Source organism: Tachyglossus aculeatus, chromosome 13, assembly GCF_015852505.1.
Source record: "Tachyglossus aculeatus isolate mTacAcu1 chromosome 13, mTacAcu1.pri, whole genome shotgun sequence".
In the NCBI taxonomy this organism is placed as follows: Eukaryota; Metazoa; Chordata; class Mammalia; order Monotremata; family Tachyglossidae; genus Tachyglossus; species Tachyglossus aculeatus.
In genome coordinates this window covers 20,891,375-20,915,030 of record NC_052078.1, presented here as the reverse complement: position 1 = coordinate 20,915,030, position 23,656 = coordinate 20,891,375, and the positions used below count along the sequence as shown (strand labels likewise).

The 23,656-nt window shown below is 44.8% G+C and overlaps 1 protein-coding gene across 1 annotated transcript in view; it reads right to left on the bottom strand.

The window, feature by feature from the left end:
* PIP4K2A (phosphatidylinositol-5-phosphate 4-kinase type 2 alpha) overlaps positions 1–23,656 on the bottom strand; it is a 157,623-nt gene that overhangs the window by 31,960 nt on the left and 102,007 nt on the right. Inside the window, exon 4 of the mRNA XM_038755564.1 lies at positions 5,115–5,267. Within this exon, the coding sequence (XP_038611492.1) occupies positions 5,115–5,267 (153 nt within the window). The remainder of the gene's footprint in view (positions 1–5,114; positions 5,268–23,656) is intronic.

The window sequence follows — 23,656 nt, the reverse complement described above, 5'->3', positions numbered from 1 at the left end:
GACAAGTGGCAGGAGTCGGGAGTGGAACCCCAGGTCCTTCAGATTTCCAGGCCTGGGCTCTATCCACAAGGCCATGTTGCTTTTAATTTATATCTAATGTCTAATGTGACTTCACAGGGACCGCTAGTTCCTTCAGAAGTGAGGCACTTAACTGATCAGCACCACTCTCTCCCCATCTTTTAGGTGACCTTGCCAGGAGGGCCACAGCAGATTTTCCTTCCCAAGCACCACACCCACTCATCTCCCATCTGTTGTGCCAGTGACCTCTGGGCATTTGATAACTGCCCCACCCTCAACCCCACAGCACTCAGGTACCTATCTATAAATGATATATTCTATGTATCTACATTCACATCTGCCTCCCCCAGCCTGTAAGATCATTGTGTCTACCAACTCTCTCATATTGTATTCATTCATTCGATCGTATTTATTGAGCGCTTACTGTGTGCAGAGCACTGTACTAAGCGCTTGGGAAGTACAGGTCGGCAACATATAGAGACGGTCCCTTACCCAACAATGGGCTCACAGTCTAGAAGGGGGAGACTTATACTCTCCCAAGTGCTTAGTACAGTGCTCTGCCCACAGTAAGCACTCAATAAATACCACTGTTTAATGGAATTTGTAAGCATCTATTATGTGTCAAACATTGTTTTAAGCGCTGGGGAAAATACAAGTTAATTAGGGCACAGTCAAAGTCCTGCATGAGGCTCACAGTCTTTGACTGCATTAATTAGCATGATAAGGATAAATGCTTAGGGTGATGATGATGATGATAAGACTGCTCTCCAAGACTAATTCTAATGTCTTTTCCATATGGGACTCACACCAGAAAAACATCTGCCAAAGGCTGATTTCATTTGATTCTCTAGGGACTTGGGCTGCACTGAGTCCTTCGGTCAATCCATCCCAGACTTTCCCATGGCTGTTTTTCACTCTTGACACCTCACCTCAGTGCATTGCCCACTTTGGCATCTTAGACCGCTGTCTGCTGCTTCCCGACAAAACCCTGGGCACCTTTCCCGCTACCCTCTGGAATTCTGGGACAGCCACTCAAAGGTTTCTTTTTTTCCTATCTTATTCCAACCCCAGCTTTCTAATAGTAAATGCTATCTAAACAGCATCAGCCGCCATCAGCATCAGCCACCATCAAGACATATTTGACTGCCTCACATTTCCCACTTCAGGACTTTGTTTTGGCCTCAAACTGCTGACTTGCAAGAATGGTCAAAGATAAATTTGATTGGTAGCGGTGCATTGGCAGCAGTTTTGAATAGATAAATAGTAATGCGGCTTCAGTTTCCTTAGCTCTTAGGAACGCTTTGCTCAAAAACAACTCATATTACCACTGATGACTGGCAACTCTTCCCAAAGCAACACCTGAACTAAGCACTATGCAGAAAGCAGGTTTTCACTGACAGTAGTGAAGAAACATCACCTATCCTTTCGAACGTCCTTGGAAATATTCTGCTATGCCTAATAGCGATTGCTGTTATTCTAGGCTGCTGCTCAGAGGATTACCTTGGCCCGTTAAAAAGCCATCACTTCCCAAACATTTCTTTGCTTCTACACAGCTTTTTAATGGTGGGATCATCTGTTCTCGTGGTGACGCTAAGTGCCTTTTGTCTGAGTTCTCTGTGTAGTCAATGAACACAAAATGAACAGGAAACTCCTGTTTAATGAAAAATGATACCACCTCAAAAAAAAATCTTTCATAGAAATAGCCTCCTTATGACTAATGAAAAAAAACCCAAACATTGATGGTTTTTGGTTTTAGAAGAGTGTAAGCTTCCCTATTTTTTAATAGCATTTGTTATGCACTTACTAGGTGCCAGGCACTGTATTAAATGCTGGTGTAGATACAAGATAATCAGGTTGGACACAGACTCTGTCCCACATGGGCCTCATTGTCTTAATTCCCGTTTTACAGATGAGGTTAACTATGGCCCGGAGAAATGAAGTGATTTGCCCAAGCTCACACAGCAGGCAAGTGGCAGAGCAGGGATTAGAACCCAGGTCCTCCTGACACCCAACACCATGCTTTAGCTACTAGGCCAGGCTGACTTTGTTTTCCTTTGGGCCAGGTTTTCCCAGTCTGAAGAGTGAGCCAGCCACTGCCCCCTCCCAACCCCATCAGGCTCTCACACCATATGCATGGAACTTGAATCCATGTTCAGACTGGGCCTGCCAGTAGACTGGAGCTAGTCTCTTTTGTTTTTCCTTTAAATGGACGTGACCAAAATGTTTTAAACATATGGAAATGTCCATTTAATGGCAATGAATTTCCTCCCCCGGAAGGAATTTCTAAGAGTCTTCTGGTTATGGGTCTCCTTTTCAGGAGAAATTTAGGGTCTGGGGCACAAGAGGAAGTAACATGGCCTAGTGGATAGAGCACAGAACTTGGAGTCCGAAAGACCTGAGTTCTAATCCCAGAGGCCTGGGACTCAGAAGTACCTGGGTTCTCATCCTGGCTCTGCCACTTGTCTGCTGTGTGACCTTGGACAAGTCACTTAACTTCTCTGTGTCTCCGTTCCCTCATCTGTATCTACCCCAGCCCTTAATACAGTTTTTGGCACATAGTAAGTGCTTAACAAATACTATATAAAAAACCCCAACGAACCAAGAGGAAACACAGATAAATACAATGTATCCCGAGAATCTGCGATTACTCCAGAATCTGCCTGGGAAGGGCCAGTTTGGTGACCAGAAGTTCTAAGAGAATAGATATCACTTCTCCAGTAATAAGAACAATAATAATAATAACAGTGGTAGTTGTTAAGCACCTATTATGTGTCAAGCACTGTACTAAATGCTGGGTACAAGATAACCAGGTCCGTCCCACAGGGGGCTCACAGTCCAAGTAGGAGGGAGAACAGGGATTGAATCCCTATTTTGCAGATGAGGAAATTGAGGCCCAGACTTGCCCAGTGTCACACAGTAGGTAAATAGCAGAGCTGGGATTAGAACCTAGTTCCTCTGAGTCCCACACCCATCCTCTTTCCCATAGGCCATAGTGCGTACATTCCAATCTGGATGTCACTCTCAGGAGAGGTTACGGTCTCTATCCTCCTTTCCGTTTATACTCAGATGTGTCACCAAAGCCTTGGAGCAGCGAGTACACAATTTGCTCTCATTTTACTCTTCAAAATACTATATGGATTAATGATAAAAAGCGACACCTTCCCAGTACACTCCTGCAAGGGCAGTCACTCTCCTGGAAAATCAGGAAGTCCCAGGTGGGGACAGTTAACGGCGCTGACTGTCCTCTGTTACAATAAAAGTTAAAGGTCAAAACTCAATTTGAATTCTTCGGTGTCCAAAATAACCTTTATGCTTCTCTTTTTAATCCAAAGATCAAGAACAGCTAGAGGCTTATAGGAGGAGAGAGCAGTGCAAGATACCAGAAATGGGGTTTACAAAAATACAGCCATTTCCAGACCAAGCCCGAGAACTGTCAGCTCAGCTTTGGAACTATGGCCTAGAGATGGGAACTCTTCCACGTGCACCTGATTTTGTTTCTCAATGGCTTCAATCTATCAATCAATCAACAGTATTTACTGAGCGCTTACTGTGTCCTTCCTCTAGACTCTAAGCTCATCCTCTAGACTGTCAGCTCATTGTAGACAGAGAATGCATCTGTTATACTGTTATATTTTACTCTCCCAAGCACTTAGGATAGTACTCTGCACACAGTAAGTGCTCAATAAGTGATTGATCGATTGATTGTAGATCAGTGTACCAAGGGCTTGGGAGAGTACAATCCAGAAACCAGTTAACCAGGGCACAGAAGCTGCACTCTGGGCTTAGCTTGGGATAGATTCCAGGACCAGATTCCTATGCCTCGGGGCCAATTCCCAGCACAACTGACACCCCAGTGAGGACAGGACTTTGTGTCAAGAGGAGGTCGGAGCGAGCGGGGAGGTAATGAAGTCTAAGAGTGGATGGGCAGGGAAATACCAGTAACTAGTTTTGAATATCAACAATAACACTGGAAGAGTTTCAAGTCCTAAACTCCAGGAGCTGCCCATTCCTCTCCACATCATGCAGAAGCTCCTGAACATTGGCTTTAAGGCACTCCATCAGTTCTTGCTCCCTCTTACTTACCCATTATCTTTTCCCACCACCCCTCAGCTTGCTTCTCTTCATTCCTCCCAAGCTCAGCTGCTCAGAGCGCGTTGTTCTCTACTCTGCCGCCTCCGACTCCTTGCCGAGAACTCTCTCCCTGTAAAAATCCACCAGATCACAGCTCTCCCCCATCTTCAAAGGTCTTCTGAAATCTCACCTCTGCCAGGAGACTTTCCCTAATGAATCTTTTGCCTCCCCAGGTCTTATCCTTCCAACCATCACCTCAGTATCTAGGCACTCAAAATCACTTTTGCTCTTCTGAACATTCTGACTTCCATATTCAACAACTTAAGCACTTGCTTTTCCAGTTTTTCTTCTTTCTAGTCTCTTCTTCCTCCTATCTATAGATCCGTCGATCAGTGGTATTTATTGAGTGCTTACAGTGTGCAGAGCACTATACTAAGTGCTTGGGAAAGTACGATACAACAGTTAGCAGACATGTTTTCCAGCCTCAGTGTAAATGATCTGTGTCTGCCTCCCCTGTTGGATTGTAACTTCCCTGAGGGCAGGGATAGTGTCTTCTACAATGATTGTACTCTCCCAAGCACTTTAATACAGTGCTCTGCAATGAGTAGGAATCCCATGAATAAAGCTGGTTGTCTGACTAATCAGAAGCTGCTCGTCAGGGCTTACATGAAAGAATAAACAACAGGGCTGGAGAATATAAGATTTTGGCAATTCTGAAATGAAATTTTTTTGTAATGATTCAGGGGTCCTTTAGTAAAATGGAAATGATAGGAGCAGGGCAGTGTTAATCTAGGAATCACAATCATTTTCAGGAGGGGAGGGCTCACACACGCATCCCAACATCCTTGCACGATCGTTTGCTTGCTCTTCTCATCCATGTAGTGTTCCCCAGCATTTGGCACAATTTAGGCACTAAATACTTGTGGATGAATGAGTTTAGCCTTCACCTTTTACAGTGAGTTGCCACAGCTCTTGTAGCCATCTTAGGGGCCTGCCGAAAGACACAGACCCAAAATCAGTGTTACCTGGTGATACTTCTTGAGGATGTTGTGCATCTCAGCCACGTCTTCGCTGGTGATGGTTTTGATGATGTATCGCTTGTCATACGAGATGTGGAAGCGAGCACCGCTGCGAGCTTGGGAGTCGTTGGGCAATGGGGCGCTCCTCGTCAGAGAATTCTGGCCCACCAGGGAAAAGGGAGAAAGGAAATTGGATCAACGGCCAAAGTTCCATGAGTCACAGCTTGCTTGCTTTCACTTGCATTTTGTTTTGGCAAAACTAATAGGACCGACTGCTGCGTGACCCTGGGCAAGTCACTTCACTTCTCTGTGCCTCAGTTACCCCACCTTTCAAACGGGGATTATGACTATGGCCTACTTGATAAACTTGGGTTTACCCCAGCACGTCAGTACAATAGCTGGCAAATAGTAAGCACTTAATACTGTAAAACAACAAAACCAACTTTCTGGACTCATAGTGTCAGTTTTCTCAGGACTGATCACCAACCAGTGCCCTTTGCATTGGAATACGGTAAGAGAGGTCAGAAGACTAAGGACATATGGGCGACGCAACAGGGGAAATTTGAACACTGGGTGTAGTTATGGACTTCCTGCAATCTGGGGCTCATATCTTAACATCCCCATGCCTCAGTTTTTCCATCTGTAAAATGGATATAGACAGATTAAGCTGCCCCTTGGAATTATTTTGGAGAAAGTGAAATTTTTTTAAAAATGCAAAAAAGTCTTTAAATGTAAAGCCTGTGTAGTTGCTGAGAGGTAATAGTGCTTGAACTCGAACTGCAATGTGCTTGTGAGGAAAGTATCATCAATATCTCTTTACATGTGAATAAATTAAGGTGAGGAATTGGAGGACTGAAGCAAGATTAGTATCAGAACTCAGGCTTTCCAATTCCAACCCCCAGTTCCATTGCTGACTTCATTGTTCTCATCACTAAGCTGCAAGAGCTGGCTCACGTTTCAGCTTTCAAATGACATGATGGCAGTTTTGAAGTGTGAGTTCATTTTTGGAGATACAATAAAATCCCAAGAAAACCCAGGGGTCGGGAGCCCTGACCATCACTCGGTTAGAAGACCCTTGGGTCAAAGGGGAGTGTCCCAGTGCAGGATTCAAAGTGTTCCCCAATCCCTGTGGGCTACCCCCCTAATGCCCCCATCCCCTCCACTTTCTCCATCAGGGGCACTTTCTGCTTGATGCAGATAGAATTGGTGACTCATTGGGGGTTTTTGAGGCGTGGGTAGACGTGCGCAGTATGATGATTTAGAACAGTGATGCGGGCAGCAGAATGAAGCAAGGACTGGAGAGGGGAGAGGCTGGAGTCAGGGAGAGAACAGCGAAGAGGCTGGCACAGTAGTTGGGTCGGGATAAGTGCCTGGACCAACATGTCGGCAGTTTGGATGGAGAGGAAGGGCTGAATTCTGGAGATGCTGCAGCCAGATCCTGTTGGTTCTTCCTTCACAACACATCCAAGATCCACCTCTTCCTCTCCTTCCAAACGGACATCAAGTTTAATCATACAATCAAGCAGTGGTATTTACTGAGCACTTACTATGTGCAGAGCACCATACTAAGCACATGGGAGAATACAATTAAACTGGCAGACACATTCCCTGCCCATATGTTAAATGAGCTTAAACTGTAGAGTTTAAGTACTGACCCACCTGCAATCAAGTATACACAGATATACTTTTATCTCAATCAAGCAATCATATTTATTGAGGACTTACTATTTGCAGAGCACTGTACTAAGCACTTGGGGAAAGTACAACATTTAGCAGACACAGTCTAAAGCTTATAATGTAGTGTATCTGCTCTATTATTTCCTCCTCTATGTAATTTATTTTAGTGTCTGTCTCCTCCCCTAGAATATAAGCTCCTTGAGGGCAGGGACCTTGTTTCCTAATTCTATAGGACTCTCTCAAGCTCTTAATAATAATAATAGTGGTATTTGTTAAGTGCTTACTATGTGCCAGACACGGTACTAAGCGCTGGGGTGGATACAAGCATCGGGTTGGACACAGTTCCTGTCCCACGTGGGGCTCTATCTCCATCCCCATTTTACAGATGAGGTAACAGAGGCACAGAGAGGTGAAGTGGCTTGCCCAAGGTCACACAGCAGAAAAGTGGCAGATCGAGATTAGAGCCCATCACCTTCTGACTCCCGGGCCTGTGCTCTATCCACTATGCCACGCTGTTTCTCCAATAATTATAGTACTTGTAAAGCGCTTACTATGTGCCAGGCACTGTACTAAGTGCTGGGGTGGATACAAGCAAATTGGGATGGACAGTCCCCATCCCACTGGGGGCGGGGAAGGGCTCACAGTCTCAATCCCCATTTTACAGATGAGGTAACCGAGGCACAGAGAAGTAAAGTGATTTGCCCAAGGTCACATAGCAGACAAGTGGCGGAGCCGGGATTAGAACCCACGACCCTCTGATTCCCGGGCCCGTGCTCTATCCACTATTCCATGCTGCTTCTGGTCAGCACACAGTAGGAGCTCAATAGGGACTATCGATTGATCAAGTGGCACCGAAATGACTCTGCTGAGCCTTCTCTAGCCGCTTCCCCGATTGCCTGCTTGGGGGGCCATGACAGACCGCAGTGTATCCGGAATGGTAGTCAGTGTCGGCTTAATGAGGTCTCACCGATGTTCACCCAGTCAGATAGAAATAATTTGATTTACGTTCATCTCTAACCCAATCCACAAATCTCGGATGAGTTAGAATATACGCTTTTCCTCCCAGTCTCCTCAAGAAAGGTAGACCAATATTTTCTTCTCCTTGGCCAGGATTGTAATCTAGGCCCCAAGGAGGCAATGTATACCCATGCCGAAAGAACAAGCAAGTTACTTCATCCCACCCAGGTCCTGAGCTAGTCTTTAAAAGAATACCGTTTTGTGTCTGAAATGAAGGGCTCTCTCTACTCTAGCAACCAAGGTCATTCCGTTTTTGATAAAAATCAACAGGATGGCAAGAGTAATCAAATTGCAGCGGCTTTGTGTGCGGAGGTGTAACGGTTAACAGTGAAAAGTTGTCTATGTGCTCATACTTGCTCTAGGGTAAAAAAACACACAGGCACAGCTATGGCATAATAATTCAGCCACCCCGTCCCATTTTCAGTTTTCAGTAGGGCTTCCCAATACAAATGGAAGCATCTGTCGTGAACCGAGAAATAACTCTGCCCATTATTCTGAGCTTTCATTTCTGCTGCATTTTGCCAAACTTGAAGGGAAAATTTTTGTGCAATATCTACTGATTTTTCAATGGTAGAAGTTGGCTGAGTTGCTATTCTCGAGGCAGAAGAAATTCATTAGATAGGCTACTCAGTAGCCTACAGTTCAGCATGAAAGTGTTTACATTAATAAGGGATTAATTTTCAATTATCTTGCTTACTTCAGAAAATCTACTCTCTCCTACTTGTTCCTCCTGCTCAAGAGAAAGAATACAAAATGTACATTTAAATTCAATTATTGGTCTTTCTGAATCTGTTCAATGATTTCTTCCTGCTAATTGGACTATTTCAGATCATAAAACCATCTTTGTGTGTACAGTCTCAATCTATAGAAAAGCATTAAAGTGCCAATAGACAGCAAAGAAAATGCCAAATTATAATACACTAAATTGGCTGCATAATCCAAACTGTAACCATCTATTTAGTAAAAATCTACATTAAAATGGATCAAAAACCACATGAAAATGGCGATATCTAATATTAAATTCCAAGAAAACATCGGGCTGTCCAGACTCAGTGACTCTGATTCTGTTTAAATCTTCCTTCCTTACACATGAACAAAAGTATTAGGAGTTATTCTATTTTTGCTCCTAAATTGGGAAGAGGATGCCAACAATCTGGTAGACAGGAGCGTAATTCAAAGCGACTTGGACAAATTGGAAATGTGCTCCTCCCAGATTGGATGAACTTCAACGGGGAAAAGTGCCAGAGAGTACACTCAAGGAAGAACAAGACCCATGCAGGGTAAATGAATGATGGTGCGGCTGAATAGGCAGAAGGACCCACAGAAGATGATGACCCGAGGGTCAGGTGGCCTCAAACTTAATACGAAGCAGCAACACATCACCCTGACTCAACAAGCCGATCCGGTCCTGGGCTGGTCAACAGGAGCATGTGGTGCCTGAGTGGGAAGGGTCAGCCCCAGTTCTGTGTTAGATTCCCAGGTCCATTCTGGAAATTGGACCAAGGGTCCAGAAAAGAGACTGTACTCACCTATCTTTAGTATGGGGCTCTGCACACAGGCACTCGATAAATACTAGAGATAATGGAAAAGAGCAATGATAATGAATGGCAAATCGTTTTTGGTTTTTTTTCATGGCATTTATTAAGCGCTTACTAGGTGCAGAGCACTGTTCTAAGCTCTGGCAAGGTTACAAGGTGATCAGGTTGTCCCACAGGGGCTCACAGTCTTAATCCCCACTTTACAGATGAGGTAACTGAGGCACAGAGAAGTGAAGTGACCTGGCCAAAGTCACACAGCTGACAACTGGCAGAGCCGGGATTCGAACCCATGACCTCTGACTCCAAAGCCTGGGCTCTTTCCACTGAGCCACGCTGCCTCTCGATCTGATTGTTCCAATCGTTGAATTGGTATTGCCTACTGGAAACAGCTGGCCTGGGAGTCAGGGGACATAATAGTAATAATAATAAGTTATTATTATTGCGGTATTTCTTAAGCGCTACTATGTGCCAAGCACTGTTATAAGCACTGGGGTAGATGCAAGGTAATCAGGTTGGACACAGTCCCTGTCCCATATGGGGCTCCCGGTCTTAATCCCCATTTTACAGATGAGTTAACTAAGGCACAGAGAAGTAAAGTGACTTGCCTGAGGTCACACAGCAGACATGTGAGAGAGCTGGGATTTTACTTAGGCAAGTCACTTTACTTCTCTATGCCTCTGTTACCTCGTCTGTAAAATGGGGGATTAAATCCTTCTCCCTCCAGTTTAGACTATGAGCCCTATTTGGGAAAGGGACTATGTCCAATCTGATTCTCTTGCAGCTTCTCCAGTACTTAGACCTAATTCTTTTATATTGTACTCTCTCAAGCACTTAGTACAATGCTCTGTAGACAGTAAGTGCTCAGTAAATACGATTGATTGAACAGTGCTTGACACAAAATAAGCGCTTAATAAATACCATAAAAAAATCAGGAGCATGGATGCCCAAGTACTTTGGTGTTGTACATTCTTCATTGCCTTTTTAACATTAAAAAAATGCCCACTTGAGGATTGAAATGCAAACAGCTTTTTCTCAAAATGAAAGCACATCACGAATGCAACGTCACACAATTTTTTCTACTCTTGGCACTTCAGATTATGCCTCGATTGATTTTTGTCCACCACATTGCGCATATCCCATTTACACCAAATTCCCTGCCTACTGTGCAAGTCATTCACTTATCTCACTCCAGACGGGCTTCATCGGGTTCATAATTAAACGCTAGCTGTAAATCCCACGATTAGAGGCCGAGCAGTCTGAGAGCACTACAAACTAGAGAGCATTAGAGTTCAACCACATTTAACCAGCCCCCACTGCCTTGAGTAACCAGGCTAGCTTGGCTCCCAGTGGGGAAGGGGTCAGAGAGAGAGACTCTAGCTTCCCAGATCCACGGCCCAGCTTCTGAAACAACTCAGAAATATCAACAGAAGCACCGACAGGCCTCCCCTTCCTCACGTCCCTCCCATCTCCCCACCTCACTTCAGCAGCCTATGCCTTAGCATGGGCAGCTCTGAATCAGAATTGGACTCGTGGCGTCAGCGGGATTCATCTGAAATATCCAGACTTCTGTGCTCGGCCTCAAGCAATCTGGATATACTACACAATTCAGCACCATCACACAAATCATCCAGGCAAATAGGGTCCCACCACCCTCCCGAACTTTCACGTTCATTTTCGAAATGTTCGTTAACCTGTCAATCTCATTTTCATTCTCTCAGCATCGTGGTGGGGAAAGGGCAGGTATTAAATGCCTCCGTTTTGCTGAGCGAAAACAGCAGCAAAGACAGGTGTGAGCAGCTGGTTCAAGAAGACGGTGAGAGACCGTCACAAAAGGGGAAACGTTTTCTGGGTTCCACCCTGGATGCAAGTAGCTCTGATTAGCACTTGTTGGAAGAGAGGTACTAAAATGACTTCCAAAGGACACTTCCCTGGAGATGAGAAGACCCATCTAAACAGAGGCTGGAAGACAGCTTGGGGAATCTGAAGGTGAGCAAGGCACAAGGCAGCCTGAAAATGGCATTTCAGATGTTCCACGCAGCATCAGCAAGAGGACAAAAAAACAAAACAAAAACAGGGCATTTTTGACTGAGATAAGCAGGCTTTGTATGCCTATTGACAAATAGGCTCTGTGCCACCAGAGAACAGTTCACTGTCCAGAGAAAACAAGCAGCCCCCACTCCACAATGCTATTTATTCTTCCCCCACAAAGGAAACATTAAACCCCAGTTGGGAGGCAGGAGCCTAGGTGTTCTCCAGCCCAGTCTGACAGTTTCTAAACATCAGTTTCAAACAACGCTTGAACAATGCCAAGAAAATTCAGATGCACCACAGTCCTCCCAGCGGCCTTAACGCTGACGATGACAATAATCGCACAGGGCTCTTCTCGTTTACACTTTTATTAACATGAGTACAAATATATCAGTTCCTCCGCCGAGGCCCATCCATACTAATCGTGGAAAATGAAACCCCTTTGTGCTGGGGCTGAGGGAGAAAAGGGCTGAGGATACAACTGAGACAGATGGGGGTTTGGGGAGAGGGGGCTTAGTAAAAGCAAACAACCATATGTTGCTGAACGTGAGGTTGAGAGTCATCATGATCCACGGCAGCAGAGGTAAAGCCAAAGGGTTCTCACTGTTCCCTACGTATCCCTTGATGTATCTCATTTGAGGATTTGCCCTGTGGGCCTGGCACCTGCATTCTGTCCAGCTGATGAGAAGCAGCGTGGCCTGGTGGGAAGAGCGTAGGCCTGGGAGTTAAAGGACCTGGGTTCTAACCCTGGTTCTTCCGCTGTCCTGCTGTGTGACTTGGGGCAAGTCACTTCTCTTCTCTGGGCCTCAGTTCCCTCACCTGCAGAATGGAGGTTCAATTCCTGTTCTCTGTGTGCCCCGTATGGGACCTGATGATTCTAGTCTCTCCCTCAGTGCTTAGTACAGTGCTTGACACATACCACAATTATGGCTATTATTACGAGTTCTGAAACACACTGTTCACTTCCTCCTGGCACCTGTCTCACCCTCTAGTTCTACCCCAGCCACTTTTCCTCTGATGAGAGTCTCTTGGAGAGACTTGCCAAGATCCACTTCCAGGATGACAGGAGAGAGACCTTTTTCTTCCTCGTTGGCGTTTAGCTCATTCTTGCAATACCGAGACCCTGAAAAGAGAAAGAAAAAGAAGTCTGACAAAAATCTGGATTTTTAAAATCTCAAAAACAAGGCCCCAGAGTTTTCCCTTTTCCCGTGCTTGTGCCAGGGGAGGCTGTTTTTTTCCAATCCTTTCTAGCAAACACCAGGGAAGTGCCAAGGTTAAGACAGCTATTTTACAAACACACTGGTTCATTAGTGTCCACGGCCAAGGTGAAATGGTCTCTCGGGTGGCCTTCCGTCTGGCCATAATTCTTTTCTAAATCTGTTATCAGACACAGCCGAGTGAGCAGACGTTAAGACTGCCTTGGGAGGGACCCCGGATCCCACTGGATGACACGGAGATGCATCTTAAACCCTGACACATGCTCTGGGCAAGGGGCGAGAGGGGCCATTTTGGGCACCAATCAGAAGGACAAGAGATTCATTTACCTAGGGTGTGGTGGGCACAAGGGCTGAGGTCCAGGGAATCAATCTAGAGCACATTTCCAGCCAGTTCTCCATAGATGGATAGGACAATTTTAATACATCTGAGTGAACTGTTAGGGACACGAGACTGAAATACCGGGTGGGATTCTGGAAACCAGGCCTGGTGACAGAGGAATGGGATGGAGACCTAGAGATTGTTGTAGCCTCTACACTAGTTACAAAGAGCTAAACCTTTGAACAGGTGAAATCCTTGGAGCTCAAAGCTGAAGTGAAAGGGCTGGGGCAGGTGGATCTCATTATTATTTTTTATGGTATTTGTTAAGCGCTTACTATGTGTCAAGCACTCTTCTAAGCGCTGGGGCAGATACAGTCCCTGTCCCACATGGGGCTCACAGGCTAAGCAGGAGGGAGAACAGGTTATTAAATTCCCATTTTACAGATGAGGGAACCGAGGCACTGTGAAGTGAAGCGACTTGCCCTGGGTCACCCAGCAGGCAACTGACAGAGCTGGCCTTAGAACCCAGGTCTTCCGACTCCCAGGCCGCTGCTCCGTCCACTTAGGTCACGCTGCTTATATGATGATGAAGATGTTATTGACCAGGTTTCTTGGCATGGACATAAGGACTGACCATCAAAGTGAGGCCTTCAGTGGGTCCGATAAAAGTCTCACATTCACTGTTTTTCATTTTACAGAAGTGGGGATATATTTATTTCTCTGTGTTTTGGGGGTTAGCTGCCTAAGGCCGTGAACTCCTGGGGTCATGTCCCAGAAGAGATCAATTCCCAACAGGGATGTCAGGATTAAACAGATAAAATGAGATCAGTTAAAACCATGAAATGCCCCACCAGGAAAGAAAAAAAATGGGCCACAAAATTTCTAAAAAAACAGGTCATTACAAGTGAGAGAAGGAAAATACCTGTAGGACTCGGCACCTCCAACTTGGTCCCAATTCCCAAGTGTCTCTTCTTTCCCCAAAGCCTCTGCTGGGAACGGTGATCTATGCTTGAACTGGGATGATCCGAAGGACGCAGGAGAGGTGGGTGTCAGTTGGATGGTCAGGGTCAGAGACCGCCTCTTTGCTCACTGTAAGGGCACATTCTCCAACACGCTGTGTACTGTGCCTGTCTATCCCGACCCTTCATCATGTCCATGTTCTTGCCCACAGCTCCTCTAAAACTTAGAACAAGTAAAAAAACAGGGACCTTTTCTCCTCAAGGACAGGTCTTTCTGTACCTACAGGCCAGCCTTCCCTCACTAATAAGAATAATAATTGTGATATTCGTTTAACGCTTACTATATGTCAAGCACCACACTAAGTGCTGGGATGAATACAGTAATCGAGTTTGACACAGTCCCTGTCCCACAGTATTAATCCCCATTTTACAGGTGAGGGAACGGCGACATAGAGGAAGTGAAGCGACTTGCCCAGGGTCATACAGCAGACAAGTGGTGGAGCTGAGATTAGAACCCAGGTCCTTCTGACCCCTAGGCCCATGCTCTATTCAGTAGGCCACGCTGCTTACCTCACTAAAGCCAGTCCCTCGCCAGTTCTGGCAGTCCTGGTGCTGAGTGATCATTTAGGATGAATTCTTCCTGGGTCAGAGACTTCAAGGAACTATGGACCCTCAGTTAAGGCTCCTAAGGGGGGTTGAGATCAGACCTGAGGGTCCGCCGCCCAGGCGAGGGGGTGGACAGTGAGGCCAAGTTGGGAAATGTTTGCACCCCACATTGCACTTCAGTCAGTCAATCAATCATATTTATTGAGTGCTTACTGTGGGCAGAGTGCTGTGCTAAGTGCTTGGGATAGTACAATGGAACAGTATATAACTGACACATTCCTTGCCCACAGCGAGCTTGAAGTCTTCAGGGGGAGACAGACATTAATATAAATAAATAAAATTACGGAGATGTACCTAAGTACTGTGGGGCGGGGGTGGGGGCAGGTGAATAAAAGGAGCAGCAAATCAGGGGGACGTGGAAGAGAGTGGGAGAAGAGGAAATGACGGCTTAGTCAGGGAAGGCCTCTTGGAGGAGATGTGCCTTCAATAAGGCTTAGAAGGTGGGGAGAGTAATTGTCGGATAATTATCTTCAGGCAGGTTGGGATATGGTTTGAGTAGGGTTCATTTTCACCTTGTTGTTTTCCATTCTGATTGACGAGATTCTGACAAATGACTTCAAATGGCCAAAGCAATTTTCCCCTCATTCATTTTTAATGGCTCGATAGCGCTAATCTCCGGGAGAGGTTTTGTCGGACAGTCCGCGGCTGGCAGAGCCCGGTACCAGATCGGCTCCCGACAACACGTCATGAGCGATGAGATTTGTTTTTCGAGGGCAGGTGACATTTCTAATTGGAAACATATTGCCTTTTTTCCTCCAGAGAAGGATTAATGGTGCTAGTCTCCCTCCCGCCATCCCCTCCAAGTCGGCAGTGGAAATGTTTATCTCCACAGTGGGAGGCCCAAGATTAGCCTGACCCTCCAGGAAGCGGGGTGGGATTTAAAGGTCAATTTAATTAAATCATCCTCATCACCAATCTTTTAGACAGCTCATGAAAATGTCATGATTTAGTAACTGGTCCTCCAACCTTCCTTTTCCCCACCCCCACCCCCTTTTTTAAAAAAAATCTCGACCCTTTGATCATTTCAGTATCAGGTTATAGATGTTCCCCATTGATGTTCTTCTTATTTCCTCCTTCAGCATGTACGCTTGAAGTTCATCTAAAATCCTCTCGGCCAAATCTGTTAAAAAATAGTGATCCTTTTAAGAAAGATGAAGGCCACCCATCCATTTTCTACCTTGCTGCGATAAAACATGGCGGAAATGAGAAAAGGACGGATGCTTGGTCAAACTCAAGCGTGCTAATCATAGAGCCCAGAGGTATTCAATGCAAATTTATTCTGTCAGTGAAACCTGGGAGATCTAATCAAGCGCTTAGTACAGTGCTCTGCACACAGTAAGTGCTCAGTAAATACGATTGAATGAATGAATCTAGCTAGTCACAGGTTTAGAAATTAGGGTAGAGTAATAACAACAAAATTTATCAAGTGCTTACTGTGTGCCAAACTCAAGTGCTAAGATTCAAAATGAGAAGGTCTCATCCTCCCTGTCACACAGTCTAAAATGGAGGGAGAACAGGTATTTCATCCCCTCTAAACTATAAGCTTGTTATGGGCAGGGAATGTGTCTGGTAATTATGTTGTATTGTATTCTCCCAAGTTCTTAGTACAGTGCTCTGCAATAGTAAGAGCTCACTACATACCACTGATTGATTGATTGATTTATCCCCATTTTATAGACATGGAAAATGAGCACAGGTAAGTTGAGTGACTTGGCCAAGGTCACACGGCAGGCAAGTGGCCAGGCTGGGACTAGGATCCCAGTCCCATGCTCTTTCCACTTGCCACACTCAGAGAGTGCGTAGACATTCAGGTGGGTTGCCTGGCAGTAGGTGTCAGGCCTAGGACCAAGAGGATGGTTATTTGAGGGTCACAGCCCATGATTTTGTGAGCCCAAGTCCAACAGGCTGACCCTGACAGACTCACAGGAGCAGAAAACCAGGTCCTTGAGATCACAATTAATTCCACTGCTGGAATCGTGGTCTCTGATGAGTCAATTTTGGTCAGGAAACGTAGCGGTCAACCTTGGCTGACACTGGGTGCATGAGGGTGATCGCTTCCGCTGGTCTGGAAAATCTTGTGCAAACTAACTTTCTACATCAGCTCTGTGGTTTGCTGGCTGGGAAACGCAAATGTACAGGAAACTTGGGTTCTGAGCTAGAAGGAGCTGGTGGGGTGAGGGTTACCACCAGTATTTGCTTGGTGTGGGTGAGGGGAGCATAAAGAGAAAGGAAACGAGGTGTCCTTTATTGTTAGATGCCAACAGGCTTGAGGAAACACCGCACCAAGAGAGAATGGCACCTGGGAGGTTGAACGGAAAACAAAATGAAGGAGGAGAGACAGTCTCTTTGTGCCTTAGAGTTGAACTTGGAACAATTTTGCATTGTCATACAATCTGTATCTTTAGGAATATGGTTACAGCTGTGAAAAACCAACATGATTAACGGTATTTGTTGGGTGCTTACTGCACACAGTAAATGCTCAATAAATACGATTGAATGACTGTGTGCAGAGCACTGTACTGAGTGCTTGGGTGAGTACAGTGCAACAGAGTTGGCAGATACATTCCCTGCTCACAGCAAGCTTCAGTCTAGAGGGGGAGCTAGACATTCATATAAATAAATAATTTATAGATAATTGCTGTGGGGCTGAGGATGGGGTGAAAACCAAGTGCCCAAACCATTTTTTATGCTGTTTGTTAAGTGCTTACTATGTGCCAGGCACTTTACAAGCTAATCAGGTTAGACACAGTCCCTGTCTGACTGACATGGGGCTCACAGTCTAAGAACATATTATCTGTGAAAGGATTGGTCAGTCAGTCAATGGTATTTATTGAGCACTTGCTGTGTGCAGAATGCTGTACTATATGCTTGAGAGAGTACATTATAAGAGTTGGTAGACACGTTCCCTACAGTCTAGAGGGTATATGATCTCATTTCAGTGAAAGCCTCTTGAGGGCAGGGACCATATCTCGTACTTCCACTGTATGTACCCAGGCATGCAATAGGTGCTCTATATAGCTGAAGATTAAATCAGAGCTACCTGGAACATGCACTGGTAAAAATTAAAAAAAAAGGAAGTTCGAGGGTGGACAATATGATATCAGTTACCTCAAGGCGGACTTACGGTCAGCCCAACCTTGGTCACCCCTTTACTAACAGGTACCCAGGGCTGGAGCCCTTAGTACAGTGCCTGGCACATAATAAGCACTTAACAAATATTCATCTTTTATATCTCTCTCCAGTGTTATGTTTTCTGTCTGGTGAAGTGAAAGGCTTTACCTAAACAACACAAATCAAGACCATTTATCCTCTTCAGTTAATGTAAATCCCTCAAAGGTGGATGCTAGCTATTGGAACTACCTAGCCATCATCATCATAATAATTTTGGTATTTGTTAAGTGCTTACTATGTGCCACGCACTGTTCTAAGCGCTGGGCACCATATTAATTTACCACTTCCTGTGAAAAGAACAAACACATTATGAAGAAAGATGGTCAAAACAAAATGATGACCTGGTAATAATAATAACAGCAATAATGATAATAATCACTGTGGTATTTGTGAAGTGCTTACTATGTGCCAAGTACTGGACTAAACGCTCCAGCACTGGGGACCAGTTATTAAAAGTGTGACCACGGTTGGGTTGACCTAGAGTCTGCTTTGAAATAATTGATATCATATTAAACGTCCCAGTACTTCCAACATAGTTCTTATTCCACATGGGTGCACAGTATGAGGGAGAATAAGTATTCAATCTCCATATTACAGATGAGAAAACTGAAGCACAGGGAAGACAAATGACTTGCCCAAGGGCACAAAGCAGGTGAGTGGCAGACCTGGGAGTAGAACTCAGGTCCCCTGACGCCCAGGCTTGGGCTCTTTCCACTGGGCCCCACTGCTAAAAGAAGCCCTACACAAGGAAAAATAACATAATACAGCCACACTTGTTTTCAGAACAGGTGTGATTTTTCACCAGAGTGTTCTACCTCAGGCCTTCCATTCATTCATTCATTCAGTCATATTTATTGAGCGCTTACTGTGTGCAGAGCACTGTCCTAAGCGCTTGGGAAGTACAAGTTGGCAACATATAGAGATGGTCCCTACCCAACAACAGGCTCACCCCTCTGGAAGTATTCTAATAGTCAATCAATCATATTTATTGAGCGCTTTCTGTGTGCAGAGCACTGTACTAAGTGCTTGGGAGAGTTGGTAGAGACACTCCCTGCCCACAACCCTCAGCCCAAGGAAGACTTGCTTCAATCTGGGCAACAAGTCTAGATCGTGAACAGATCTTAGCTCCCAAAGCTGTGATTCCCCAGGCCTGTGGTTCTGAATGAGGTCTGCAGCCAGCCCCATCTCCCAACTTCCAAATCAATCACTTCATTCATTCAATCGTATTTATTGAGCGCTTACTGTGTGCAGAGCACTGTACTAAGTGCTTGAAAAGTACAATTCGGCAACAGATATCAATCAATCAGTCAGTCAGTGGTATTTATCGAGCACTACCTGATGGTAGAGCCCTGTACTAAGCACTTGGGAGAGAACAATACAGTGGTTAGACAGAATCCTTGCACTTAAGGAGATTATACAGGCTAGTGGAGGAGCTTACAATATGACGGGTCACCTCCTGTATTGCAAGAACCCTCCTCTCTCTGTACATTTCTCTCCGGTCCTATAGTAAATAGGTTGAGGACTGAGGGCCCAAAGCCACTCAGCCTGAATCTAAAAATGTCTCTAAGGCCTTTCCTTTAGCCCCAAGTCACATTTTTGTTTTTTGTGCGGGAGGTTAAAATGGTATTTGTTAAGTGCTTACTATGGACCAGGCACTATCTGAAACACTGGGGTAGATACAAGCTAATCAGGTTGGACACAATCCCTCTTACACGCGGTTCCCAGTCTGAGTTGGAAGGAGGATTTATTTTCCACAGGGTGGAGAGTAGAGGCGGGCAGGGCAAGCATATCCCCATTTGATGACTCTTCAAAACCCCCATTGCCATTTGAAACATCAAGCTCTCGGGATGAATGGTAATTCAGAGGACCAAACTGCAGAGCTGGTTGAGGATCTGCATGGTCTACAAATGATAAATTGCATCTGCAATGAGCTCTTACATTAAGAGTTCAACAGAAATGCCAATTAGTTATCCCTGGATCACTCCACCAGTTGTCTACTTGCCTTTAAAGTTTGAAATCAGCAACTTCCTCTTTCTAGTCCAACACCAGCTTACCCAAGTTTTGTTTCTAGGGCTGCGTAGTAGGGAGAAAAAACTCTCACAATTCAGGATCTGAGTGACTGATTTGGCATTTTTGAAAGTTCAGCCAGCGTTGAGGGGGCAAGGGGGAAACAGATTCTCTTAAGGAGCTCAAATAGAAGAAATGCCTGAACAGGAAAAGCCATTTTCCATGAACTACTTTCTCTCAAACAACCAACCTACTTTCACGTGCTACGTCTTGACTGTAATTCAGCATCTAGGAAAAGACAGGGACCCCTGTTCCTGAAAAATCTTTTTTTAAAGAAATCATCCCTTACTGATAAAACTCACTTTACTGCCATAAGCCTCAACTATAAATTGTTCATCAGCATCCTTTTTTGATGAGGAAACAGCTCCCTCTTCCCCTGCTGATTTCATTGCAGAATTCAAAAAAGAAAAACCCAGATCCTATCCTTGGTAAGCATTCTGCTCTCTTCCATTTGTCTCTGCACACACAAAGTGGCAGAGGCAGCAAGGTGCATTCTTGCTGCTGGCTGAAAGTGGGAAACGTGGCACTATTCCATAAAGTGGAAATATCCCAGGCTACCTGGGAGAGTCCAGTAACACAGCAGCTGCCGTTGCCTGAGTGAACACATCAACTCCCGGGAAATGCCTAGGTCTACTAAGCTTGACTATGAAATCACACGTAGTAATGCTTAACAAATACCATAATTATTAGTAGTAGTAGTAGTCAGCACTCAGTAGATATCATTTATTGATTGATGGATTGGTTGATTGAGTCTCTCACCAGCCCCCAATGTTCTGAACCAGCCCACTCCCTGGCCCTCAGGCTGGATCAATAAATGTTGGTTGGTTCATCAGAAATTCCCACCCCATGAGCCGAAGTGTGAGAAACAGCAAGGACCAGCTCTTTCTCAGTTTTCCTGTTCTCCCTCCTGCTTAGACTGTGAGCCCTGTGTGGGACAGGGAATGTGTCCAACTGGATTACCCTGTATCTATCCCAGCACTTCGAATAGTCCCTTTTTTATGGTATTTAAGTACTTATTGTGTGTCAAACACTATTCTAAGTGCTGGGGTACATACAACTTAATTAGTTTGGACACAGTCCCTGTCCTGCATGGGGCCACACTCTAAGCAAGAGGGAGAACTGAGGCCCAGACATGTGACTCACCCAAGGTCACGCAGCAAGCAATTGGCAGAGCTGGGATTAGAAAAAAGGTCCTTTCACACCCAGGCCCGTGCTCTTCCCACTAGGCCATGCTGCTTCTTGGCACATAGTAAGCGCTTAACAAATATTATCATTATTTGAAGTAGCCTGTGAGTGTGGGGGCAAAATGGATTACCGAACACAGAAAAAGCACTCACTCATCCCATTCGTCTCATCATATTGCACTCACTCACCCCATTCGTCTCGTCGTATTGCTTCCACCAATACTCCTATTCTGCCACACTCACTCTTAGGGTGAGAGTCTAGAAGTCAGAGATAGGCCCCTCGATATGCAAAAACAAATAGCAATTCAGCAACACAGCTAGAACACCAATCCTTCTATTTTTTAATCCAGAGCCAACACAATAAATAAAGCAGTGACAGCTATTTCTCTGAAGTCACCAAGGAACAATAAGCAAGCCGGCTCCCAAATAACGAGCAATTTTGCAATGAGTCTTCTTCCTAGCACACCTGTGCCGGGCTACAGCACTGCTGCTCATTTTCCACAAACAAACACCTCAGTAAACAGAGCGAGGTTAATATGCTTCTGTTAGAAAGGTGCGGGAGGGAGGGAAGGGGAGAGGGGAGGACGGGAGGAGAGATCAGCAGTGTTACCAAAGAGAAGAAAAAAATCACTATTCTAAAGGAGCATTATAAATAATAGAAAATTGAAATTTTGCCCAACCAGATGTTTATAACATAAAAAAGGTAAAAAATCACAGCCCTGCTTATTAAATCATTTTATCTGTGAGAGGACCTTTCCTACAACATACGTATCTTTTTATCATTTCAGTCACACATTATAGACTCGAGGGCTAAGCTGATGTCTAAATTCCACTTTTACTGGAATGATTAGATTTGAAATGCATATAGTAAGACACAAAATCCTTGACAATGAATACTAAAAATTTGATGATGTAAAAAGATAATTCATTTCATGCCAGTGTTAACCATTAGAAAAACGCAAGCTCACAGGACGGTGCTAAATAGAAACCGGCCGCCGGCTAGAACCCGGATGAACCAAACACTTGGAGCTTCTCTTTATACCCTGGGGTCTCACTACCCTTTCACCACTAGTTCAGGGTTGAAAGGTAATGCCAAGGGGCCCTGAGGCCTCAGAGAGGAGAAATCTGACCCTTCGGGCCTGCGTGCCACTTTAGTCCAATCCCACTAATCCTTTAGAGTTTAAAAATAGCACGACTGCTCCAACTCCATCCCCTGGGAGTCAGGCTGGTTTCTGCCCCAGAGACTTCCAGATGCCCGGCTCAGGTAGAAGTCGACAGGATCCAAGCTTTGAGGATGAAACTTTGGTGAGGTTCCTGCTCAGCATAGCATCTGGTTTAACCTCAGTGTTTAAATGTAATTTAAATGTACCCCAACTATAGACTTATTTAATAACACTGTGCCTCTGTTTTTTGAGAAAATTTCTTTTAAAACCCGTACAATGTGATTGCTTGATCTCTACAAGTGTTTACTGTAGGTGACGGCAAAAGCGTCTTGCAAATGTGGGCGAAAAGGACAGTATCCAAAATATTAATCAATCAGTGGCATTTTTTGAGTGCTTACTCTGTGTAGAGCACCATACTAAGCGATTGGGAGAGTACAATACACCAGAATTGGTGGACACGTTCCCTGCCCATAAAGAGCTTACAATCTAAAAGGGGAGGTAGTTAATCAAATAATGCTAGTTATCCAAATTGAGTCTTTATATGAACTCATTTTCCCAAAGCATGTAATGATAAAAATATAGTTTAGAGAACCTGGCTTCCAAACCATATGCATGTTAGAAAATTCTTAACTGACAGAAAAATTTATGCCAGAATGTTCCAGAAGTATTTGCTAAATATGTTGTTCCCTTTGAATATCTGCTTCATTAAAATAAGCAATAGGTTCTGAGTAAGTTTTACTGTTCCTTATCTTTTTGGAGGGTACCTTCTTTCCAAGCTTCCCAATCAGTGGGTGAGTAAATTCTCAATGTGGCCAAGTTGGAAAAGCACAGGCCCAGGAGTCAGAGGCCCTGGGTTCTAAGCCTAGCTCCAACACTCATCTGCTGTGTGACTTTGGGCAAATCATTTAACTTCTCTGAGCCTCAGTTTCCTCATCTGTAAAATGGGGATTTAATACCTGTTCTCCCGTACTTGGACTGCAAGGCCTATGTGGGACAGGGACTGTATCCAACTTGGTTCTTGTATCTATGCCAGTGAAGATCCTTGTGAGTAGGGAACGTGTCTACCAACTCTGTTGTATTGTAGTCTCCCAATCGCTTAGTACAGTGCTCTGCACATAGTAAGCGCTCAACAAATACCATTGATTGATTAGCACAGTGCTGAACAAATACCATGATTATTATTATTGCTATATTTCATCTTTAGGGCAAGACACAGCATCTCAAGAATTGTCTGGGGTATAAAAGGATTTCTTTAGCTGTAGACTGAGCATCTTGACTTTTCCTCCCTTCCTTTGTTTACCATTTGCCTTTTTTAAGGTACTTGTTAAGCGCTTACTATGGGCCAGGCACTGCACTAAGCGCTTGGGTAGATAAAAGATCAAGTTGGACACAATCCCAGTCCCTTATGGGGTGCACAGTCTATGTCAGAGGGCGGAGGATTTAATTCCCATTTTATAGATGAGTTAACTGAAACACATTGAAGTACAATGACAGGCCGTAGATAACACAGCAGACAAGAGGAGGAGCCGGGATTAGAACTCA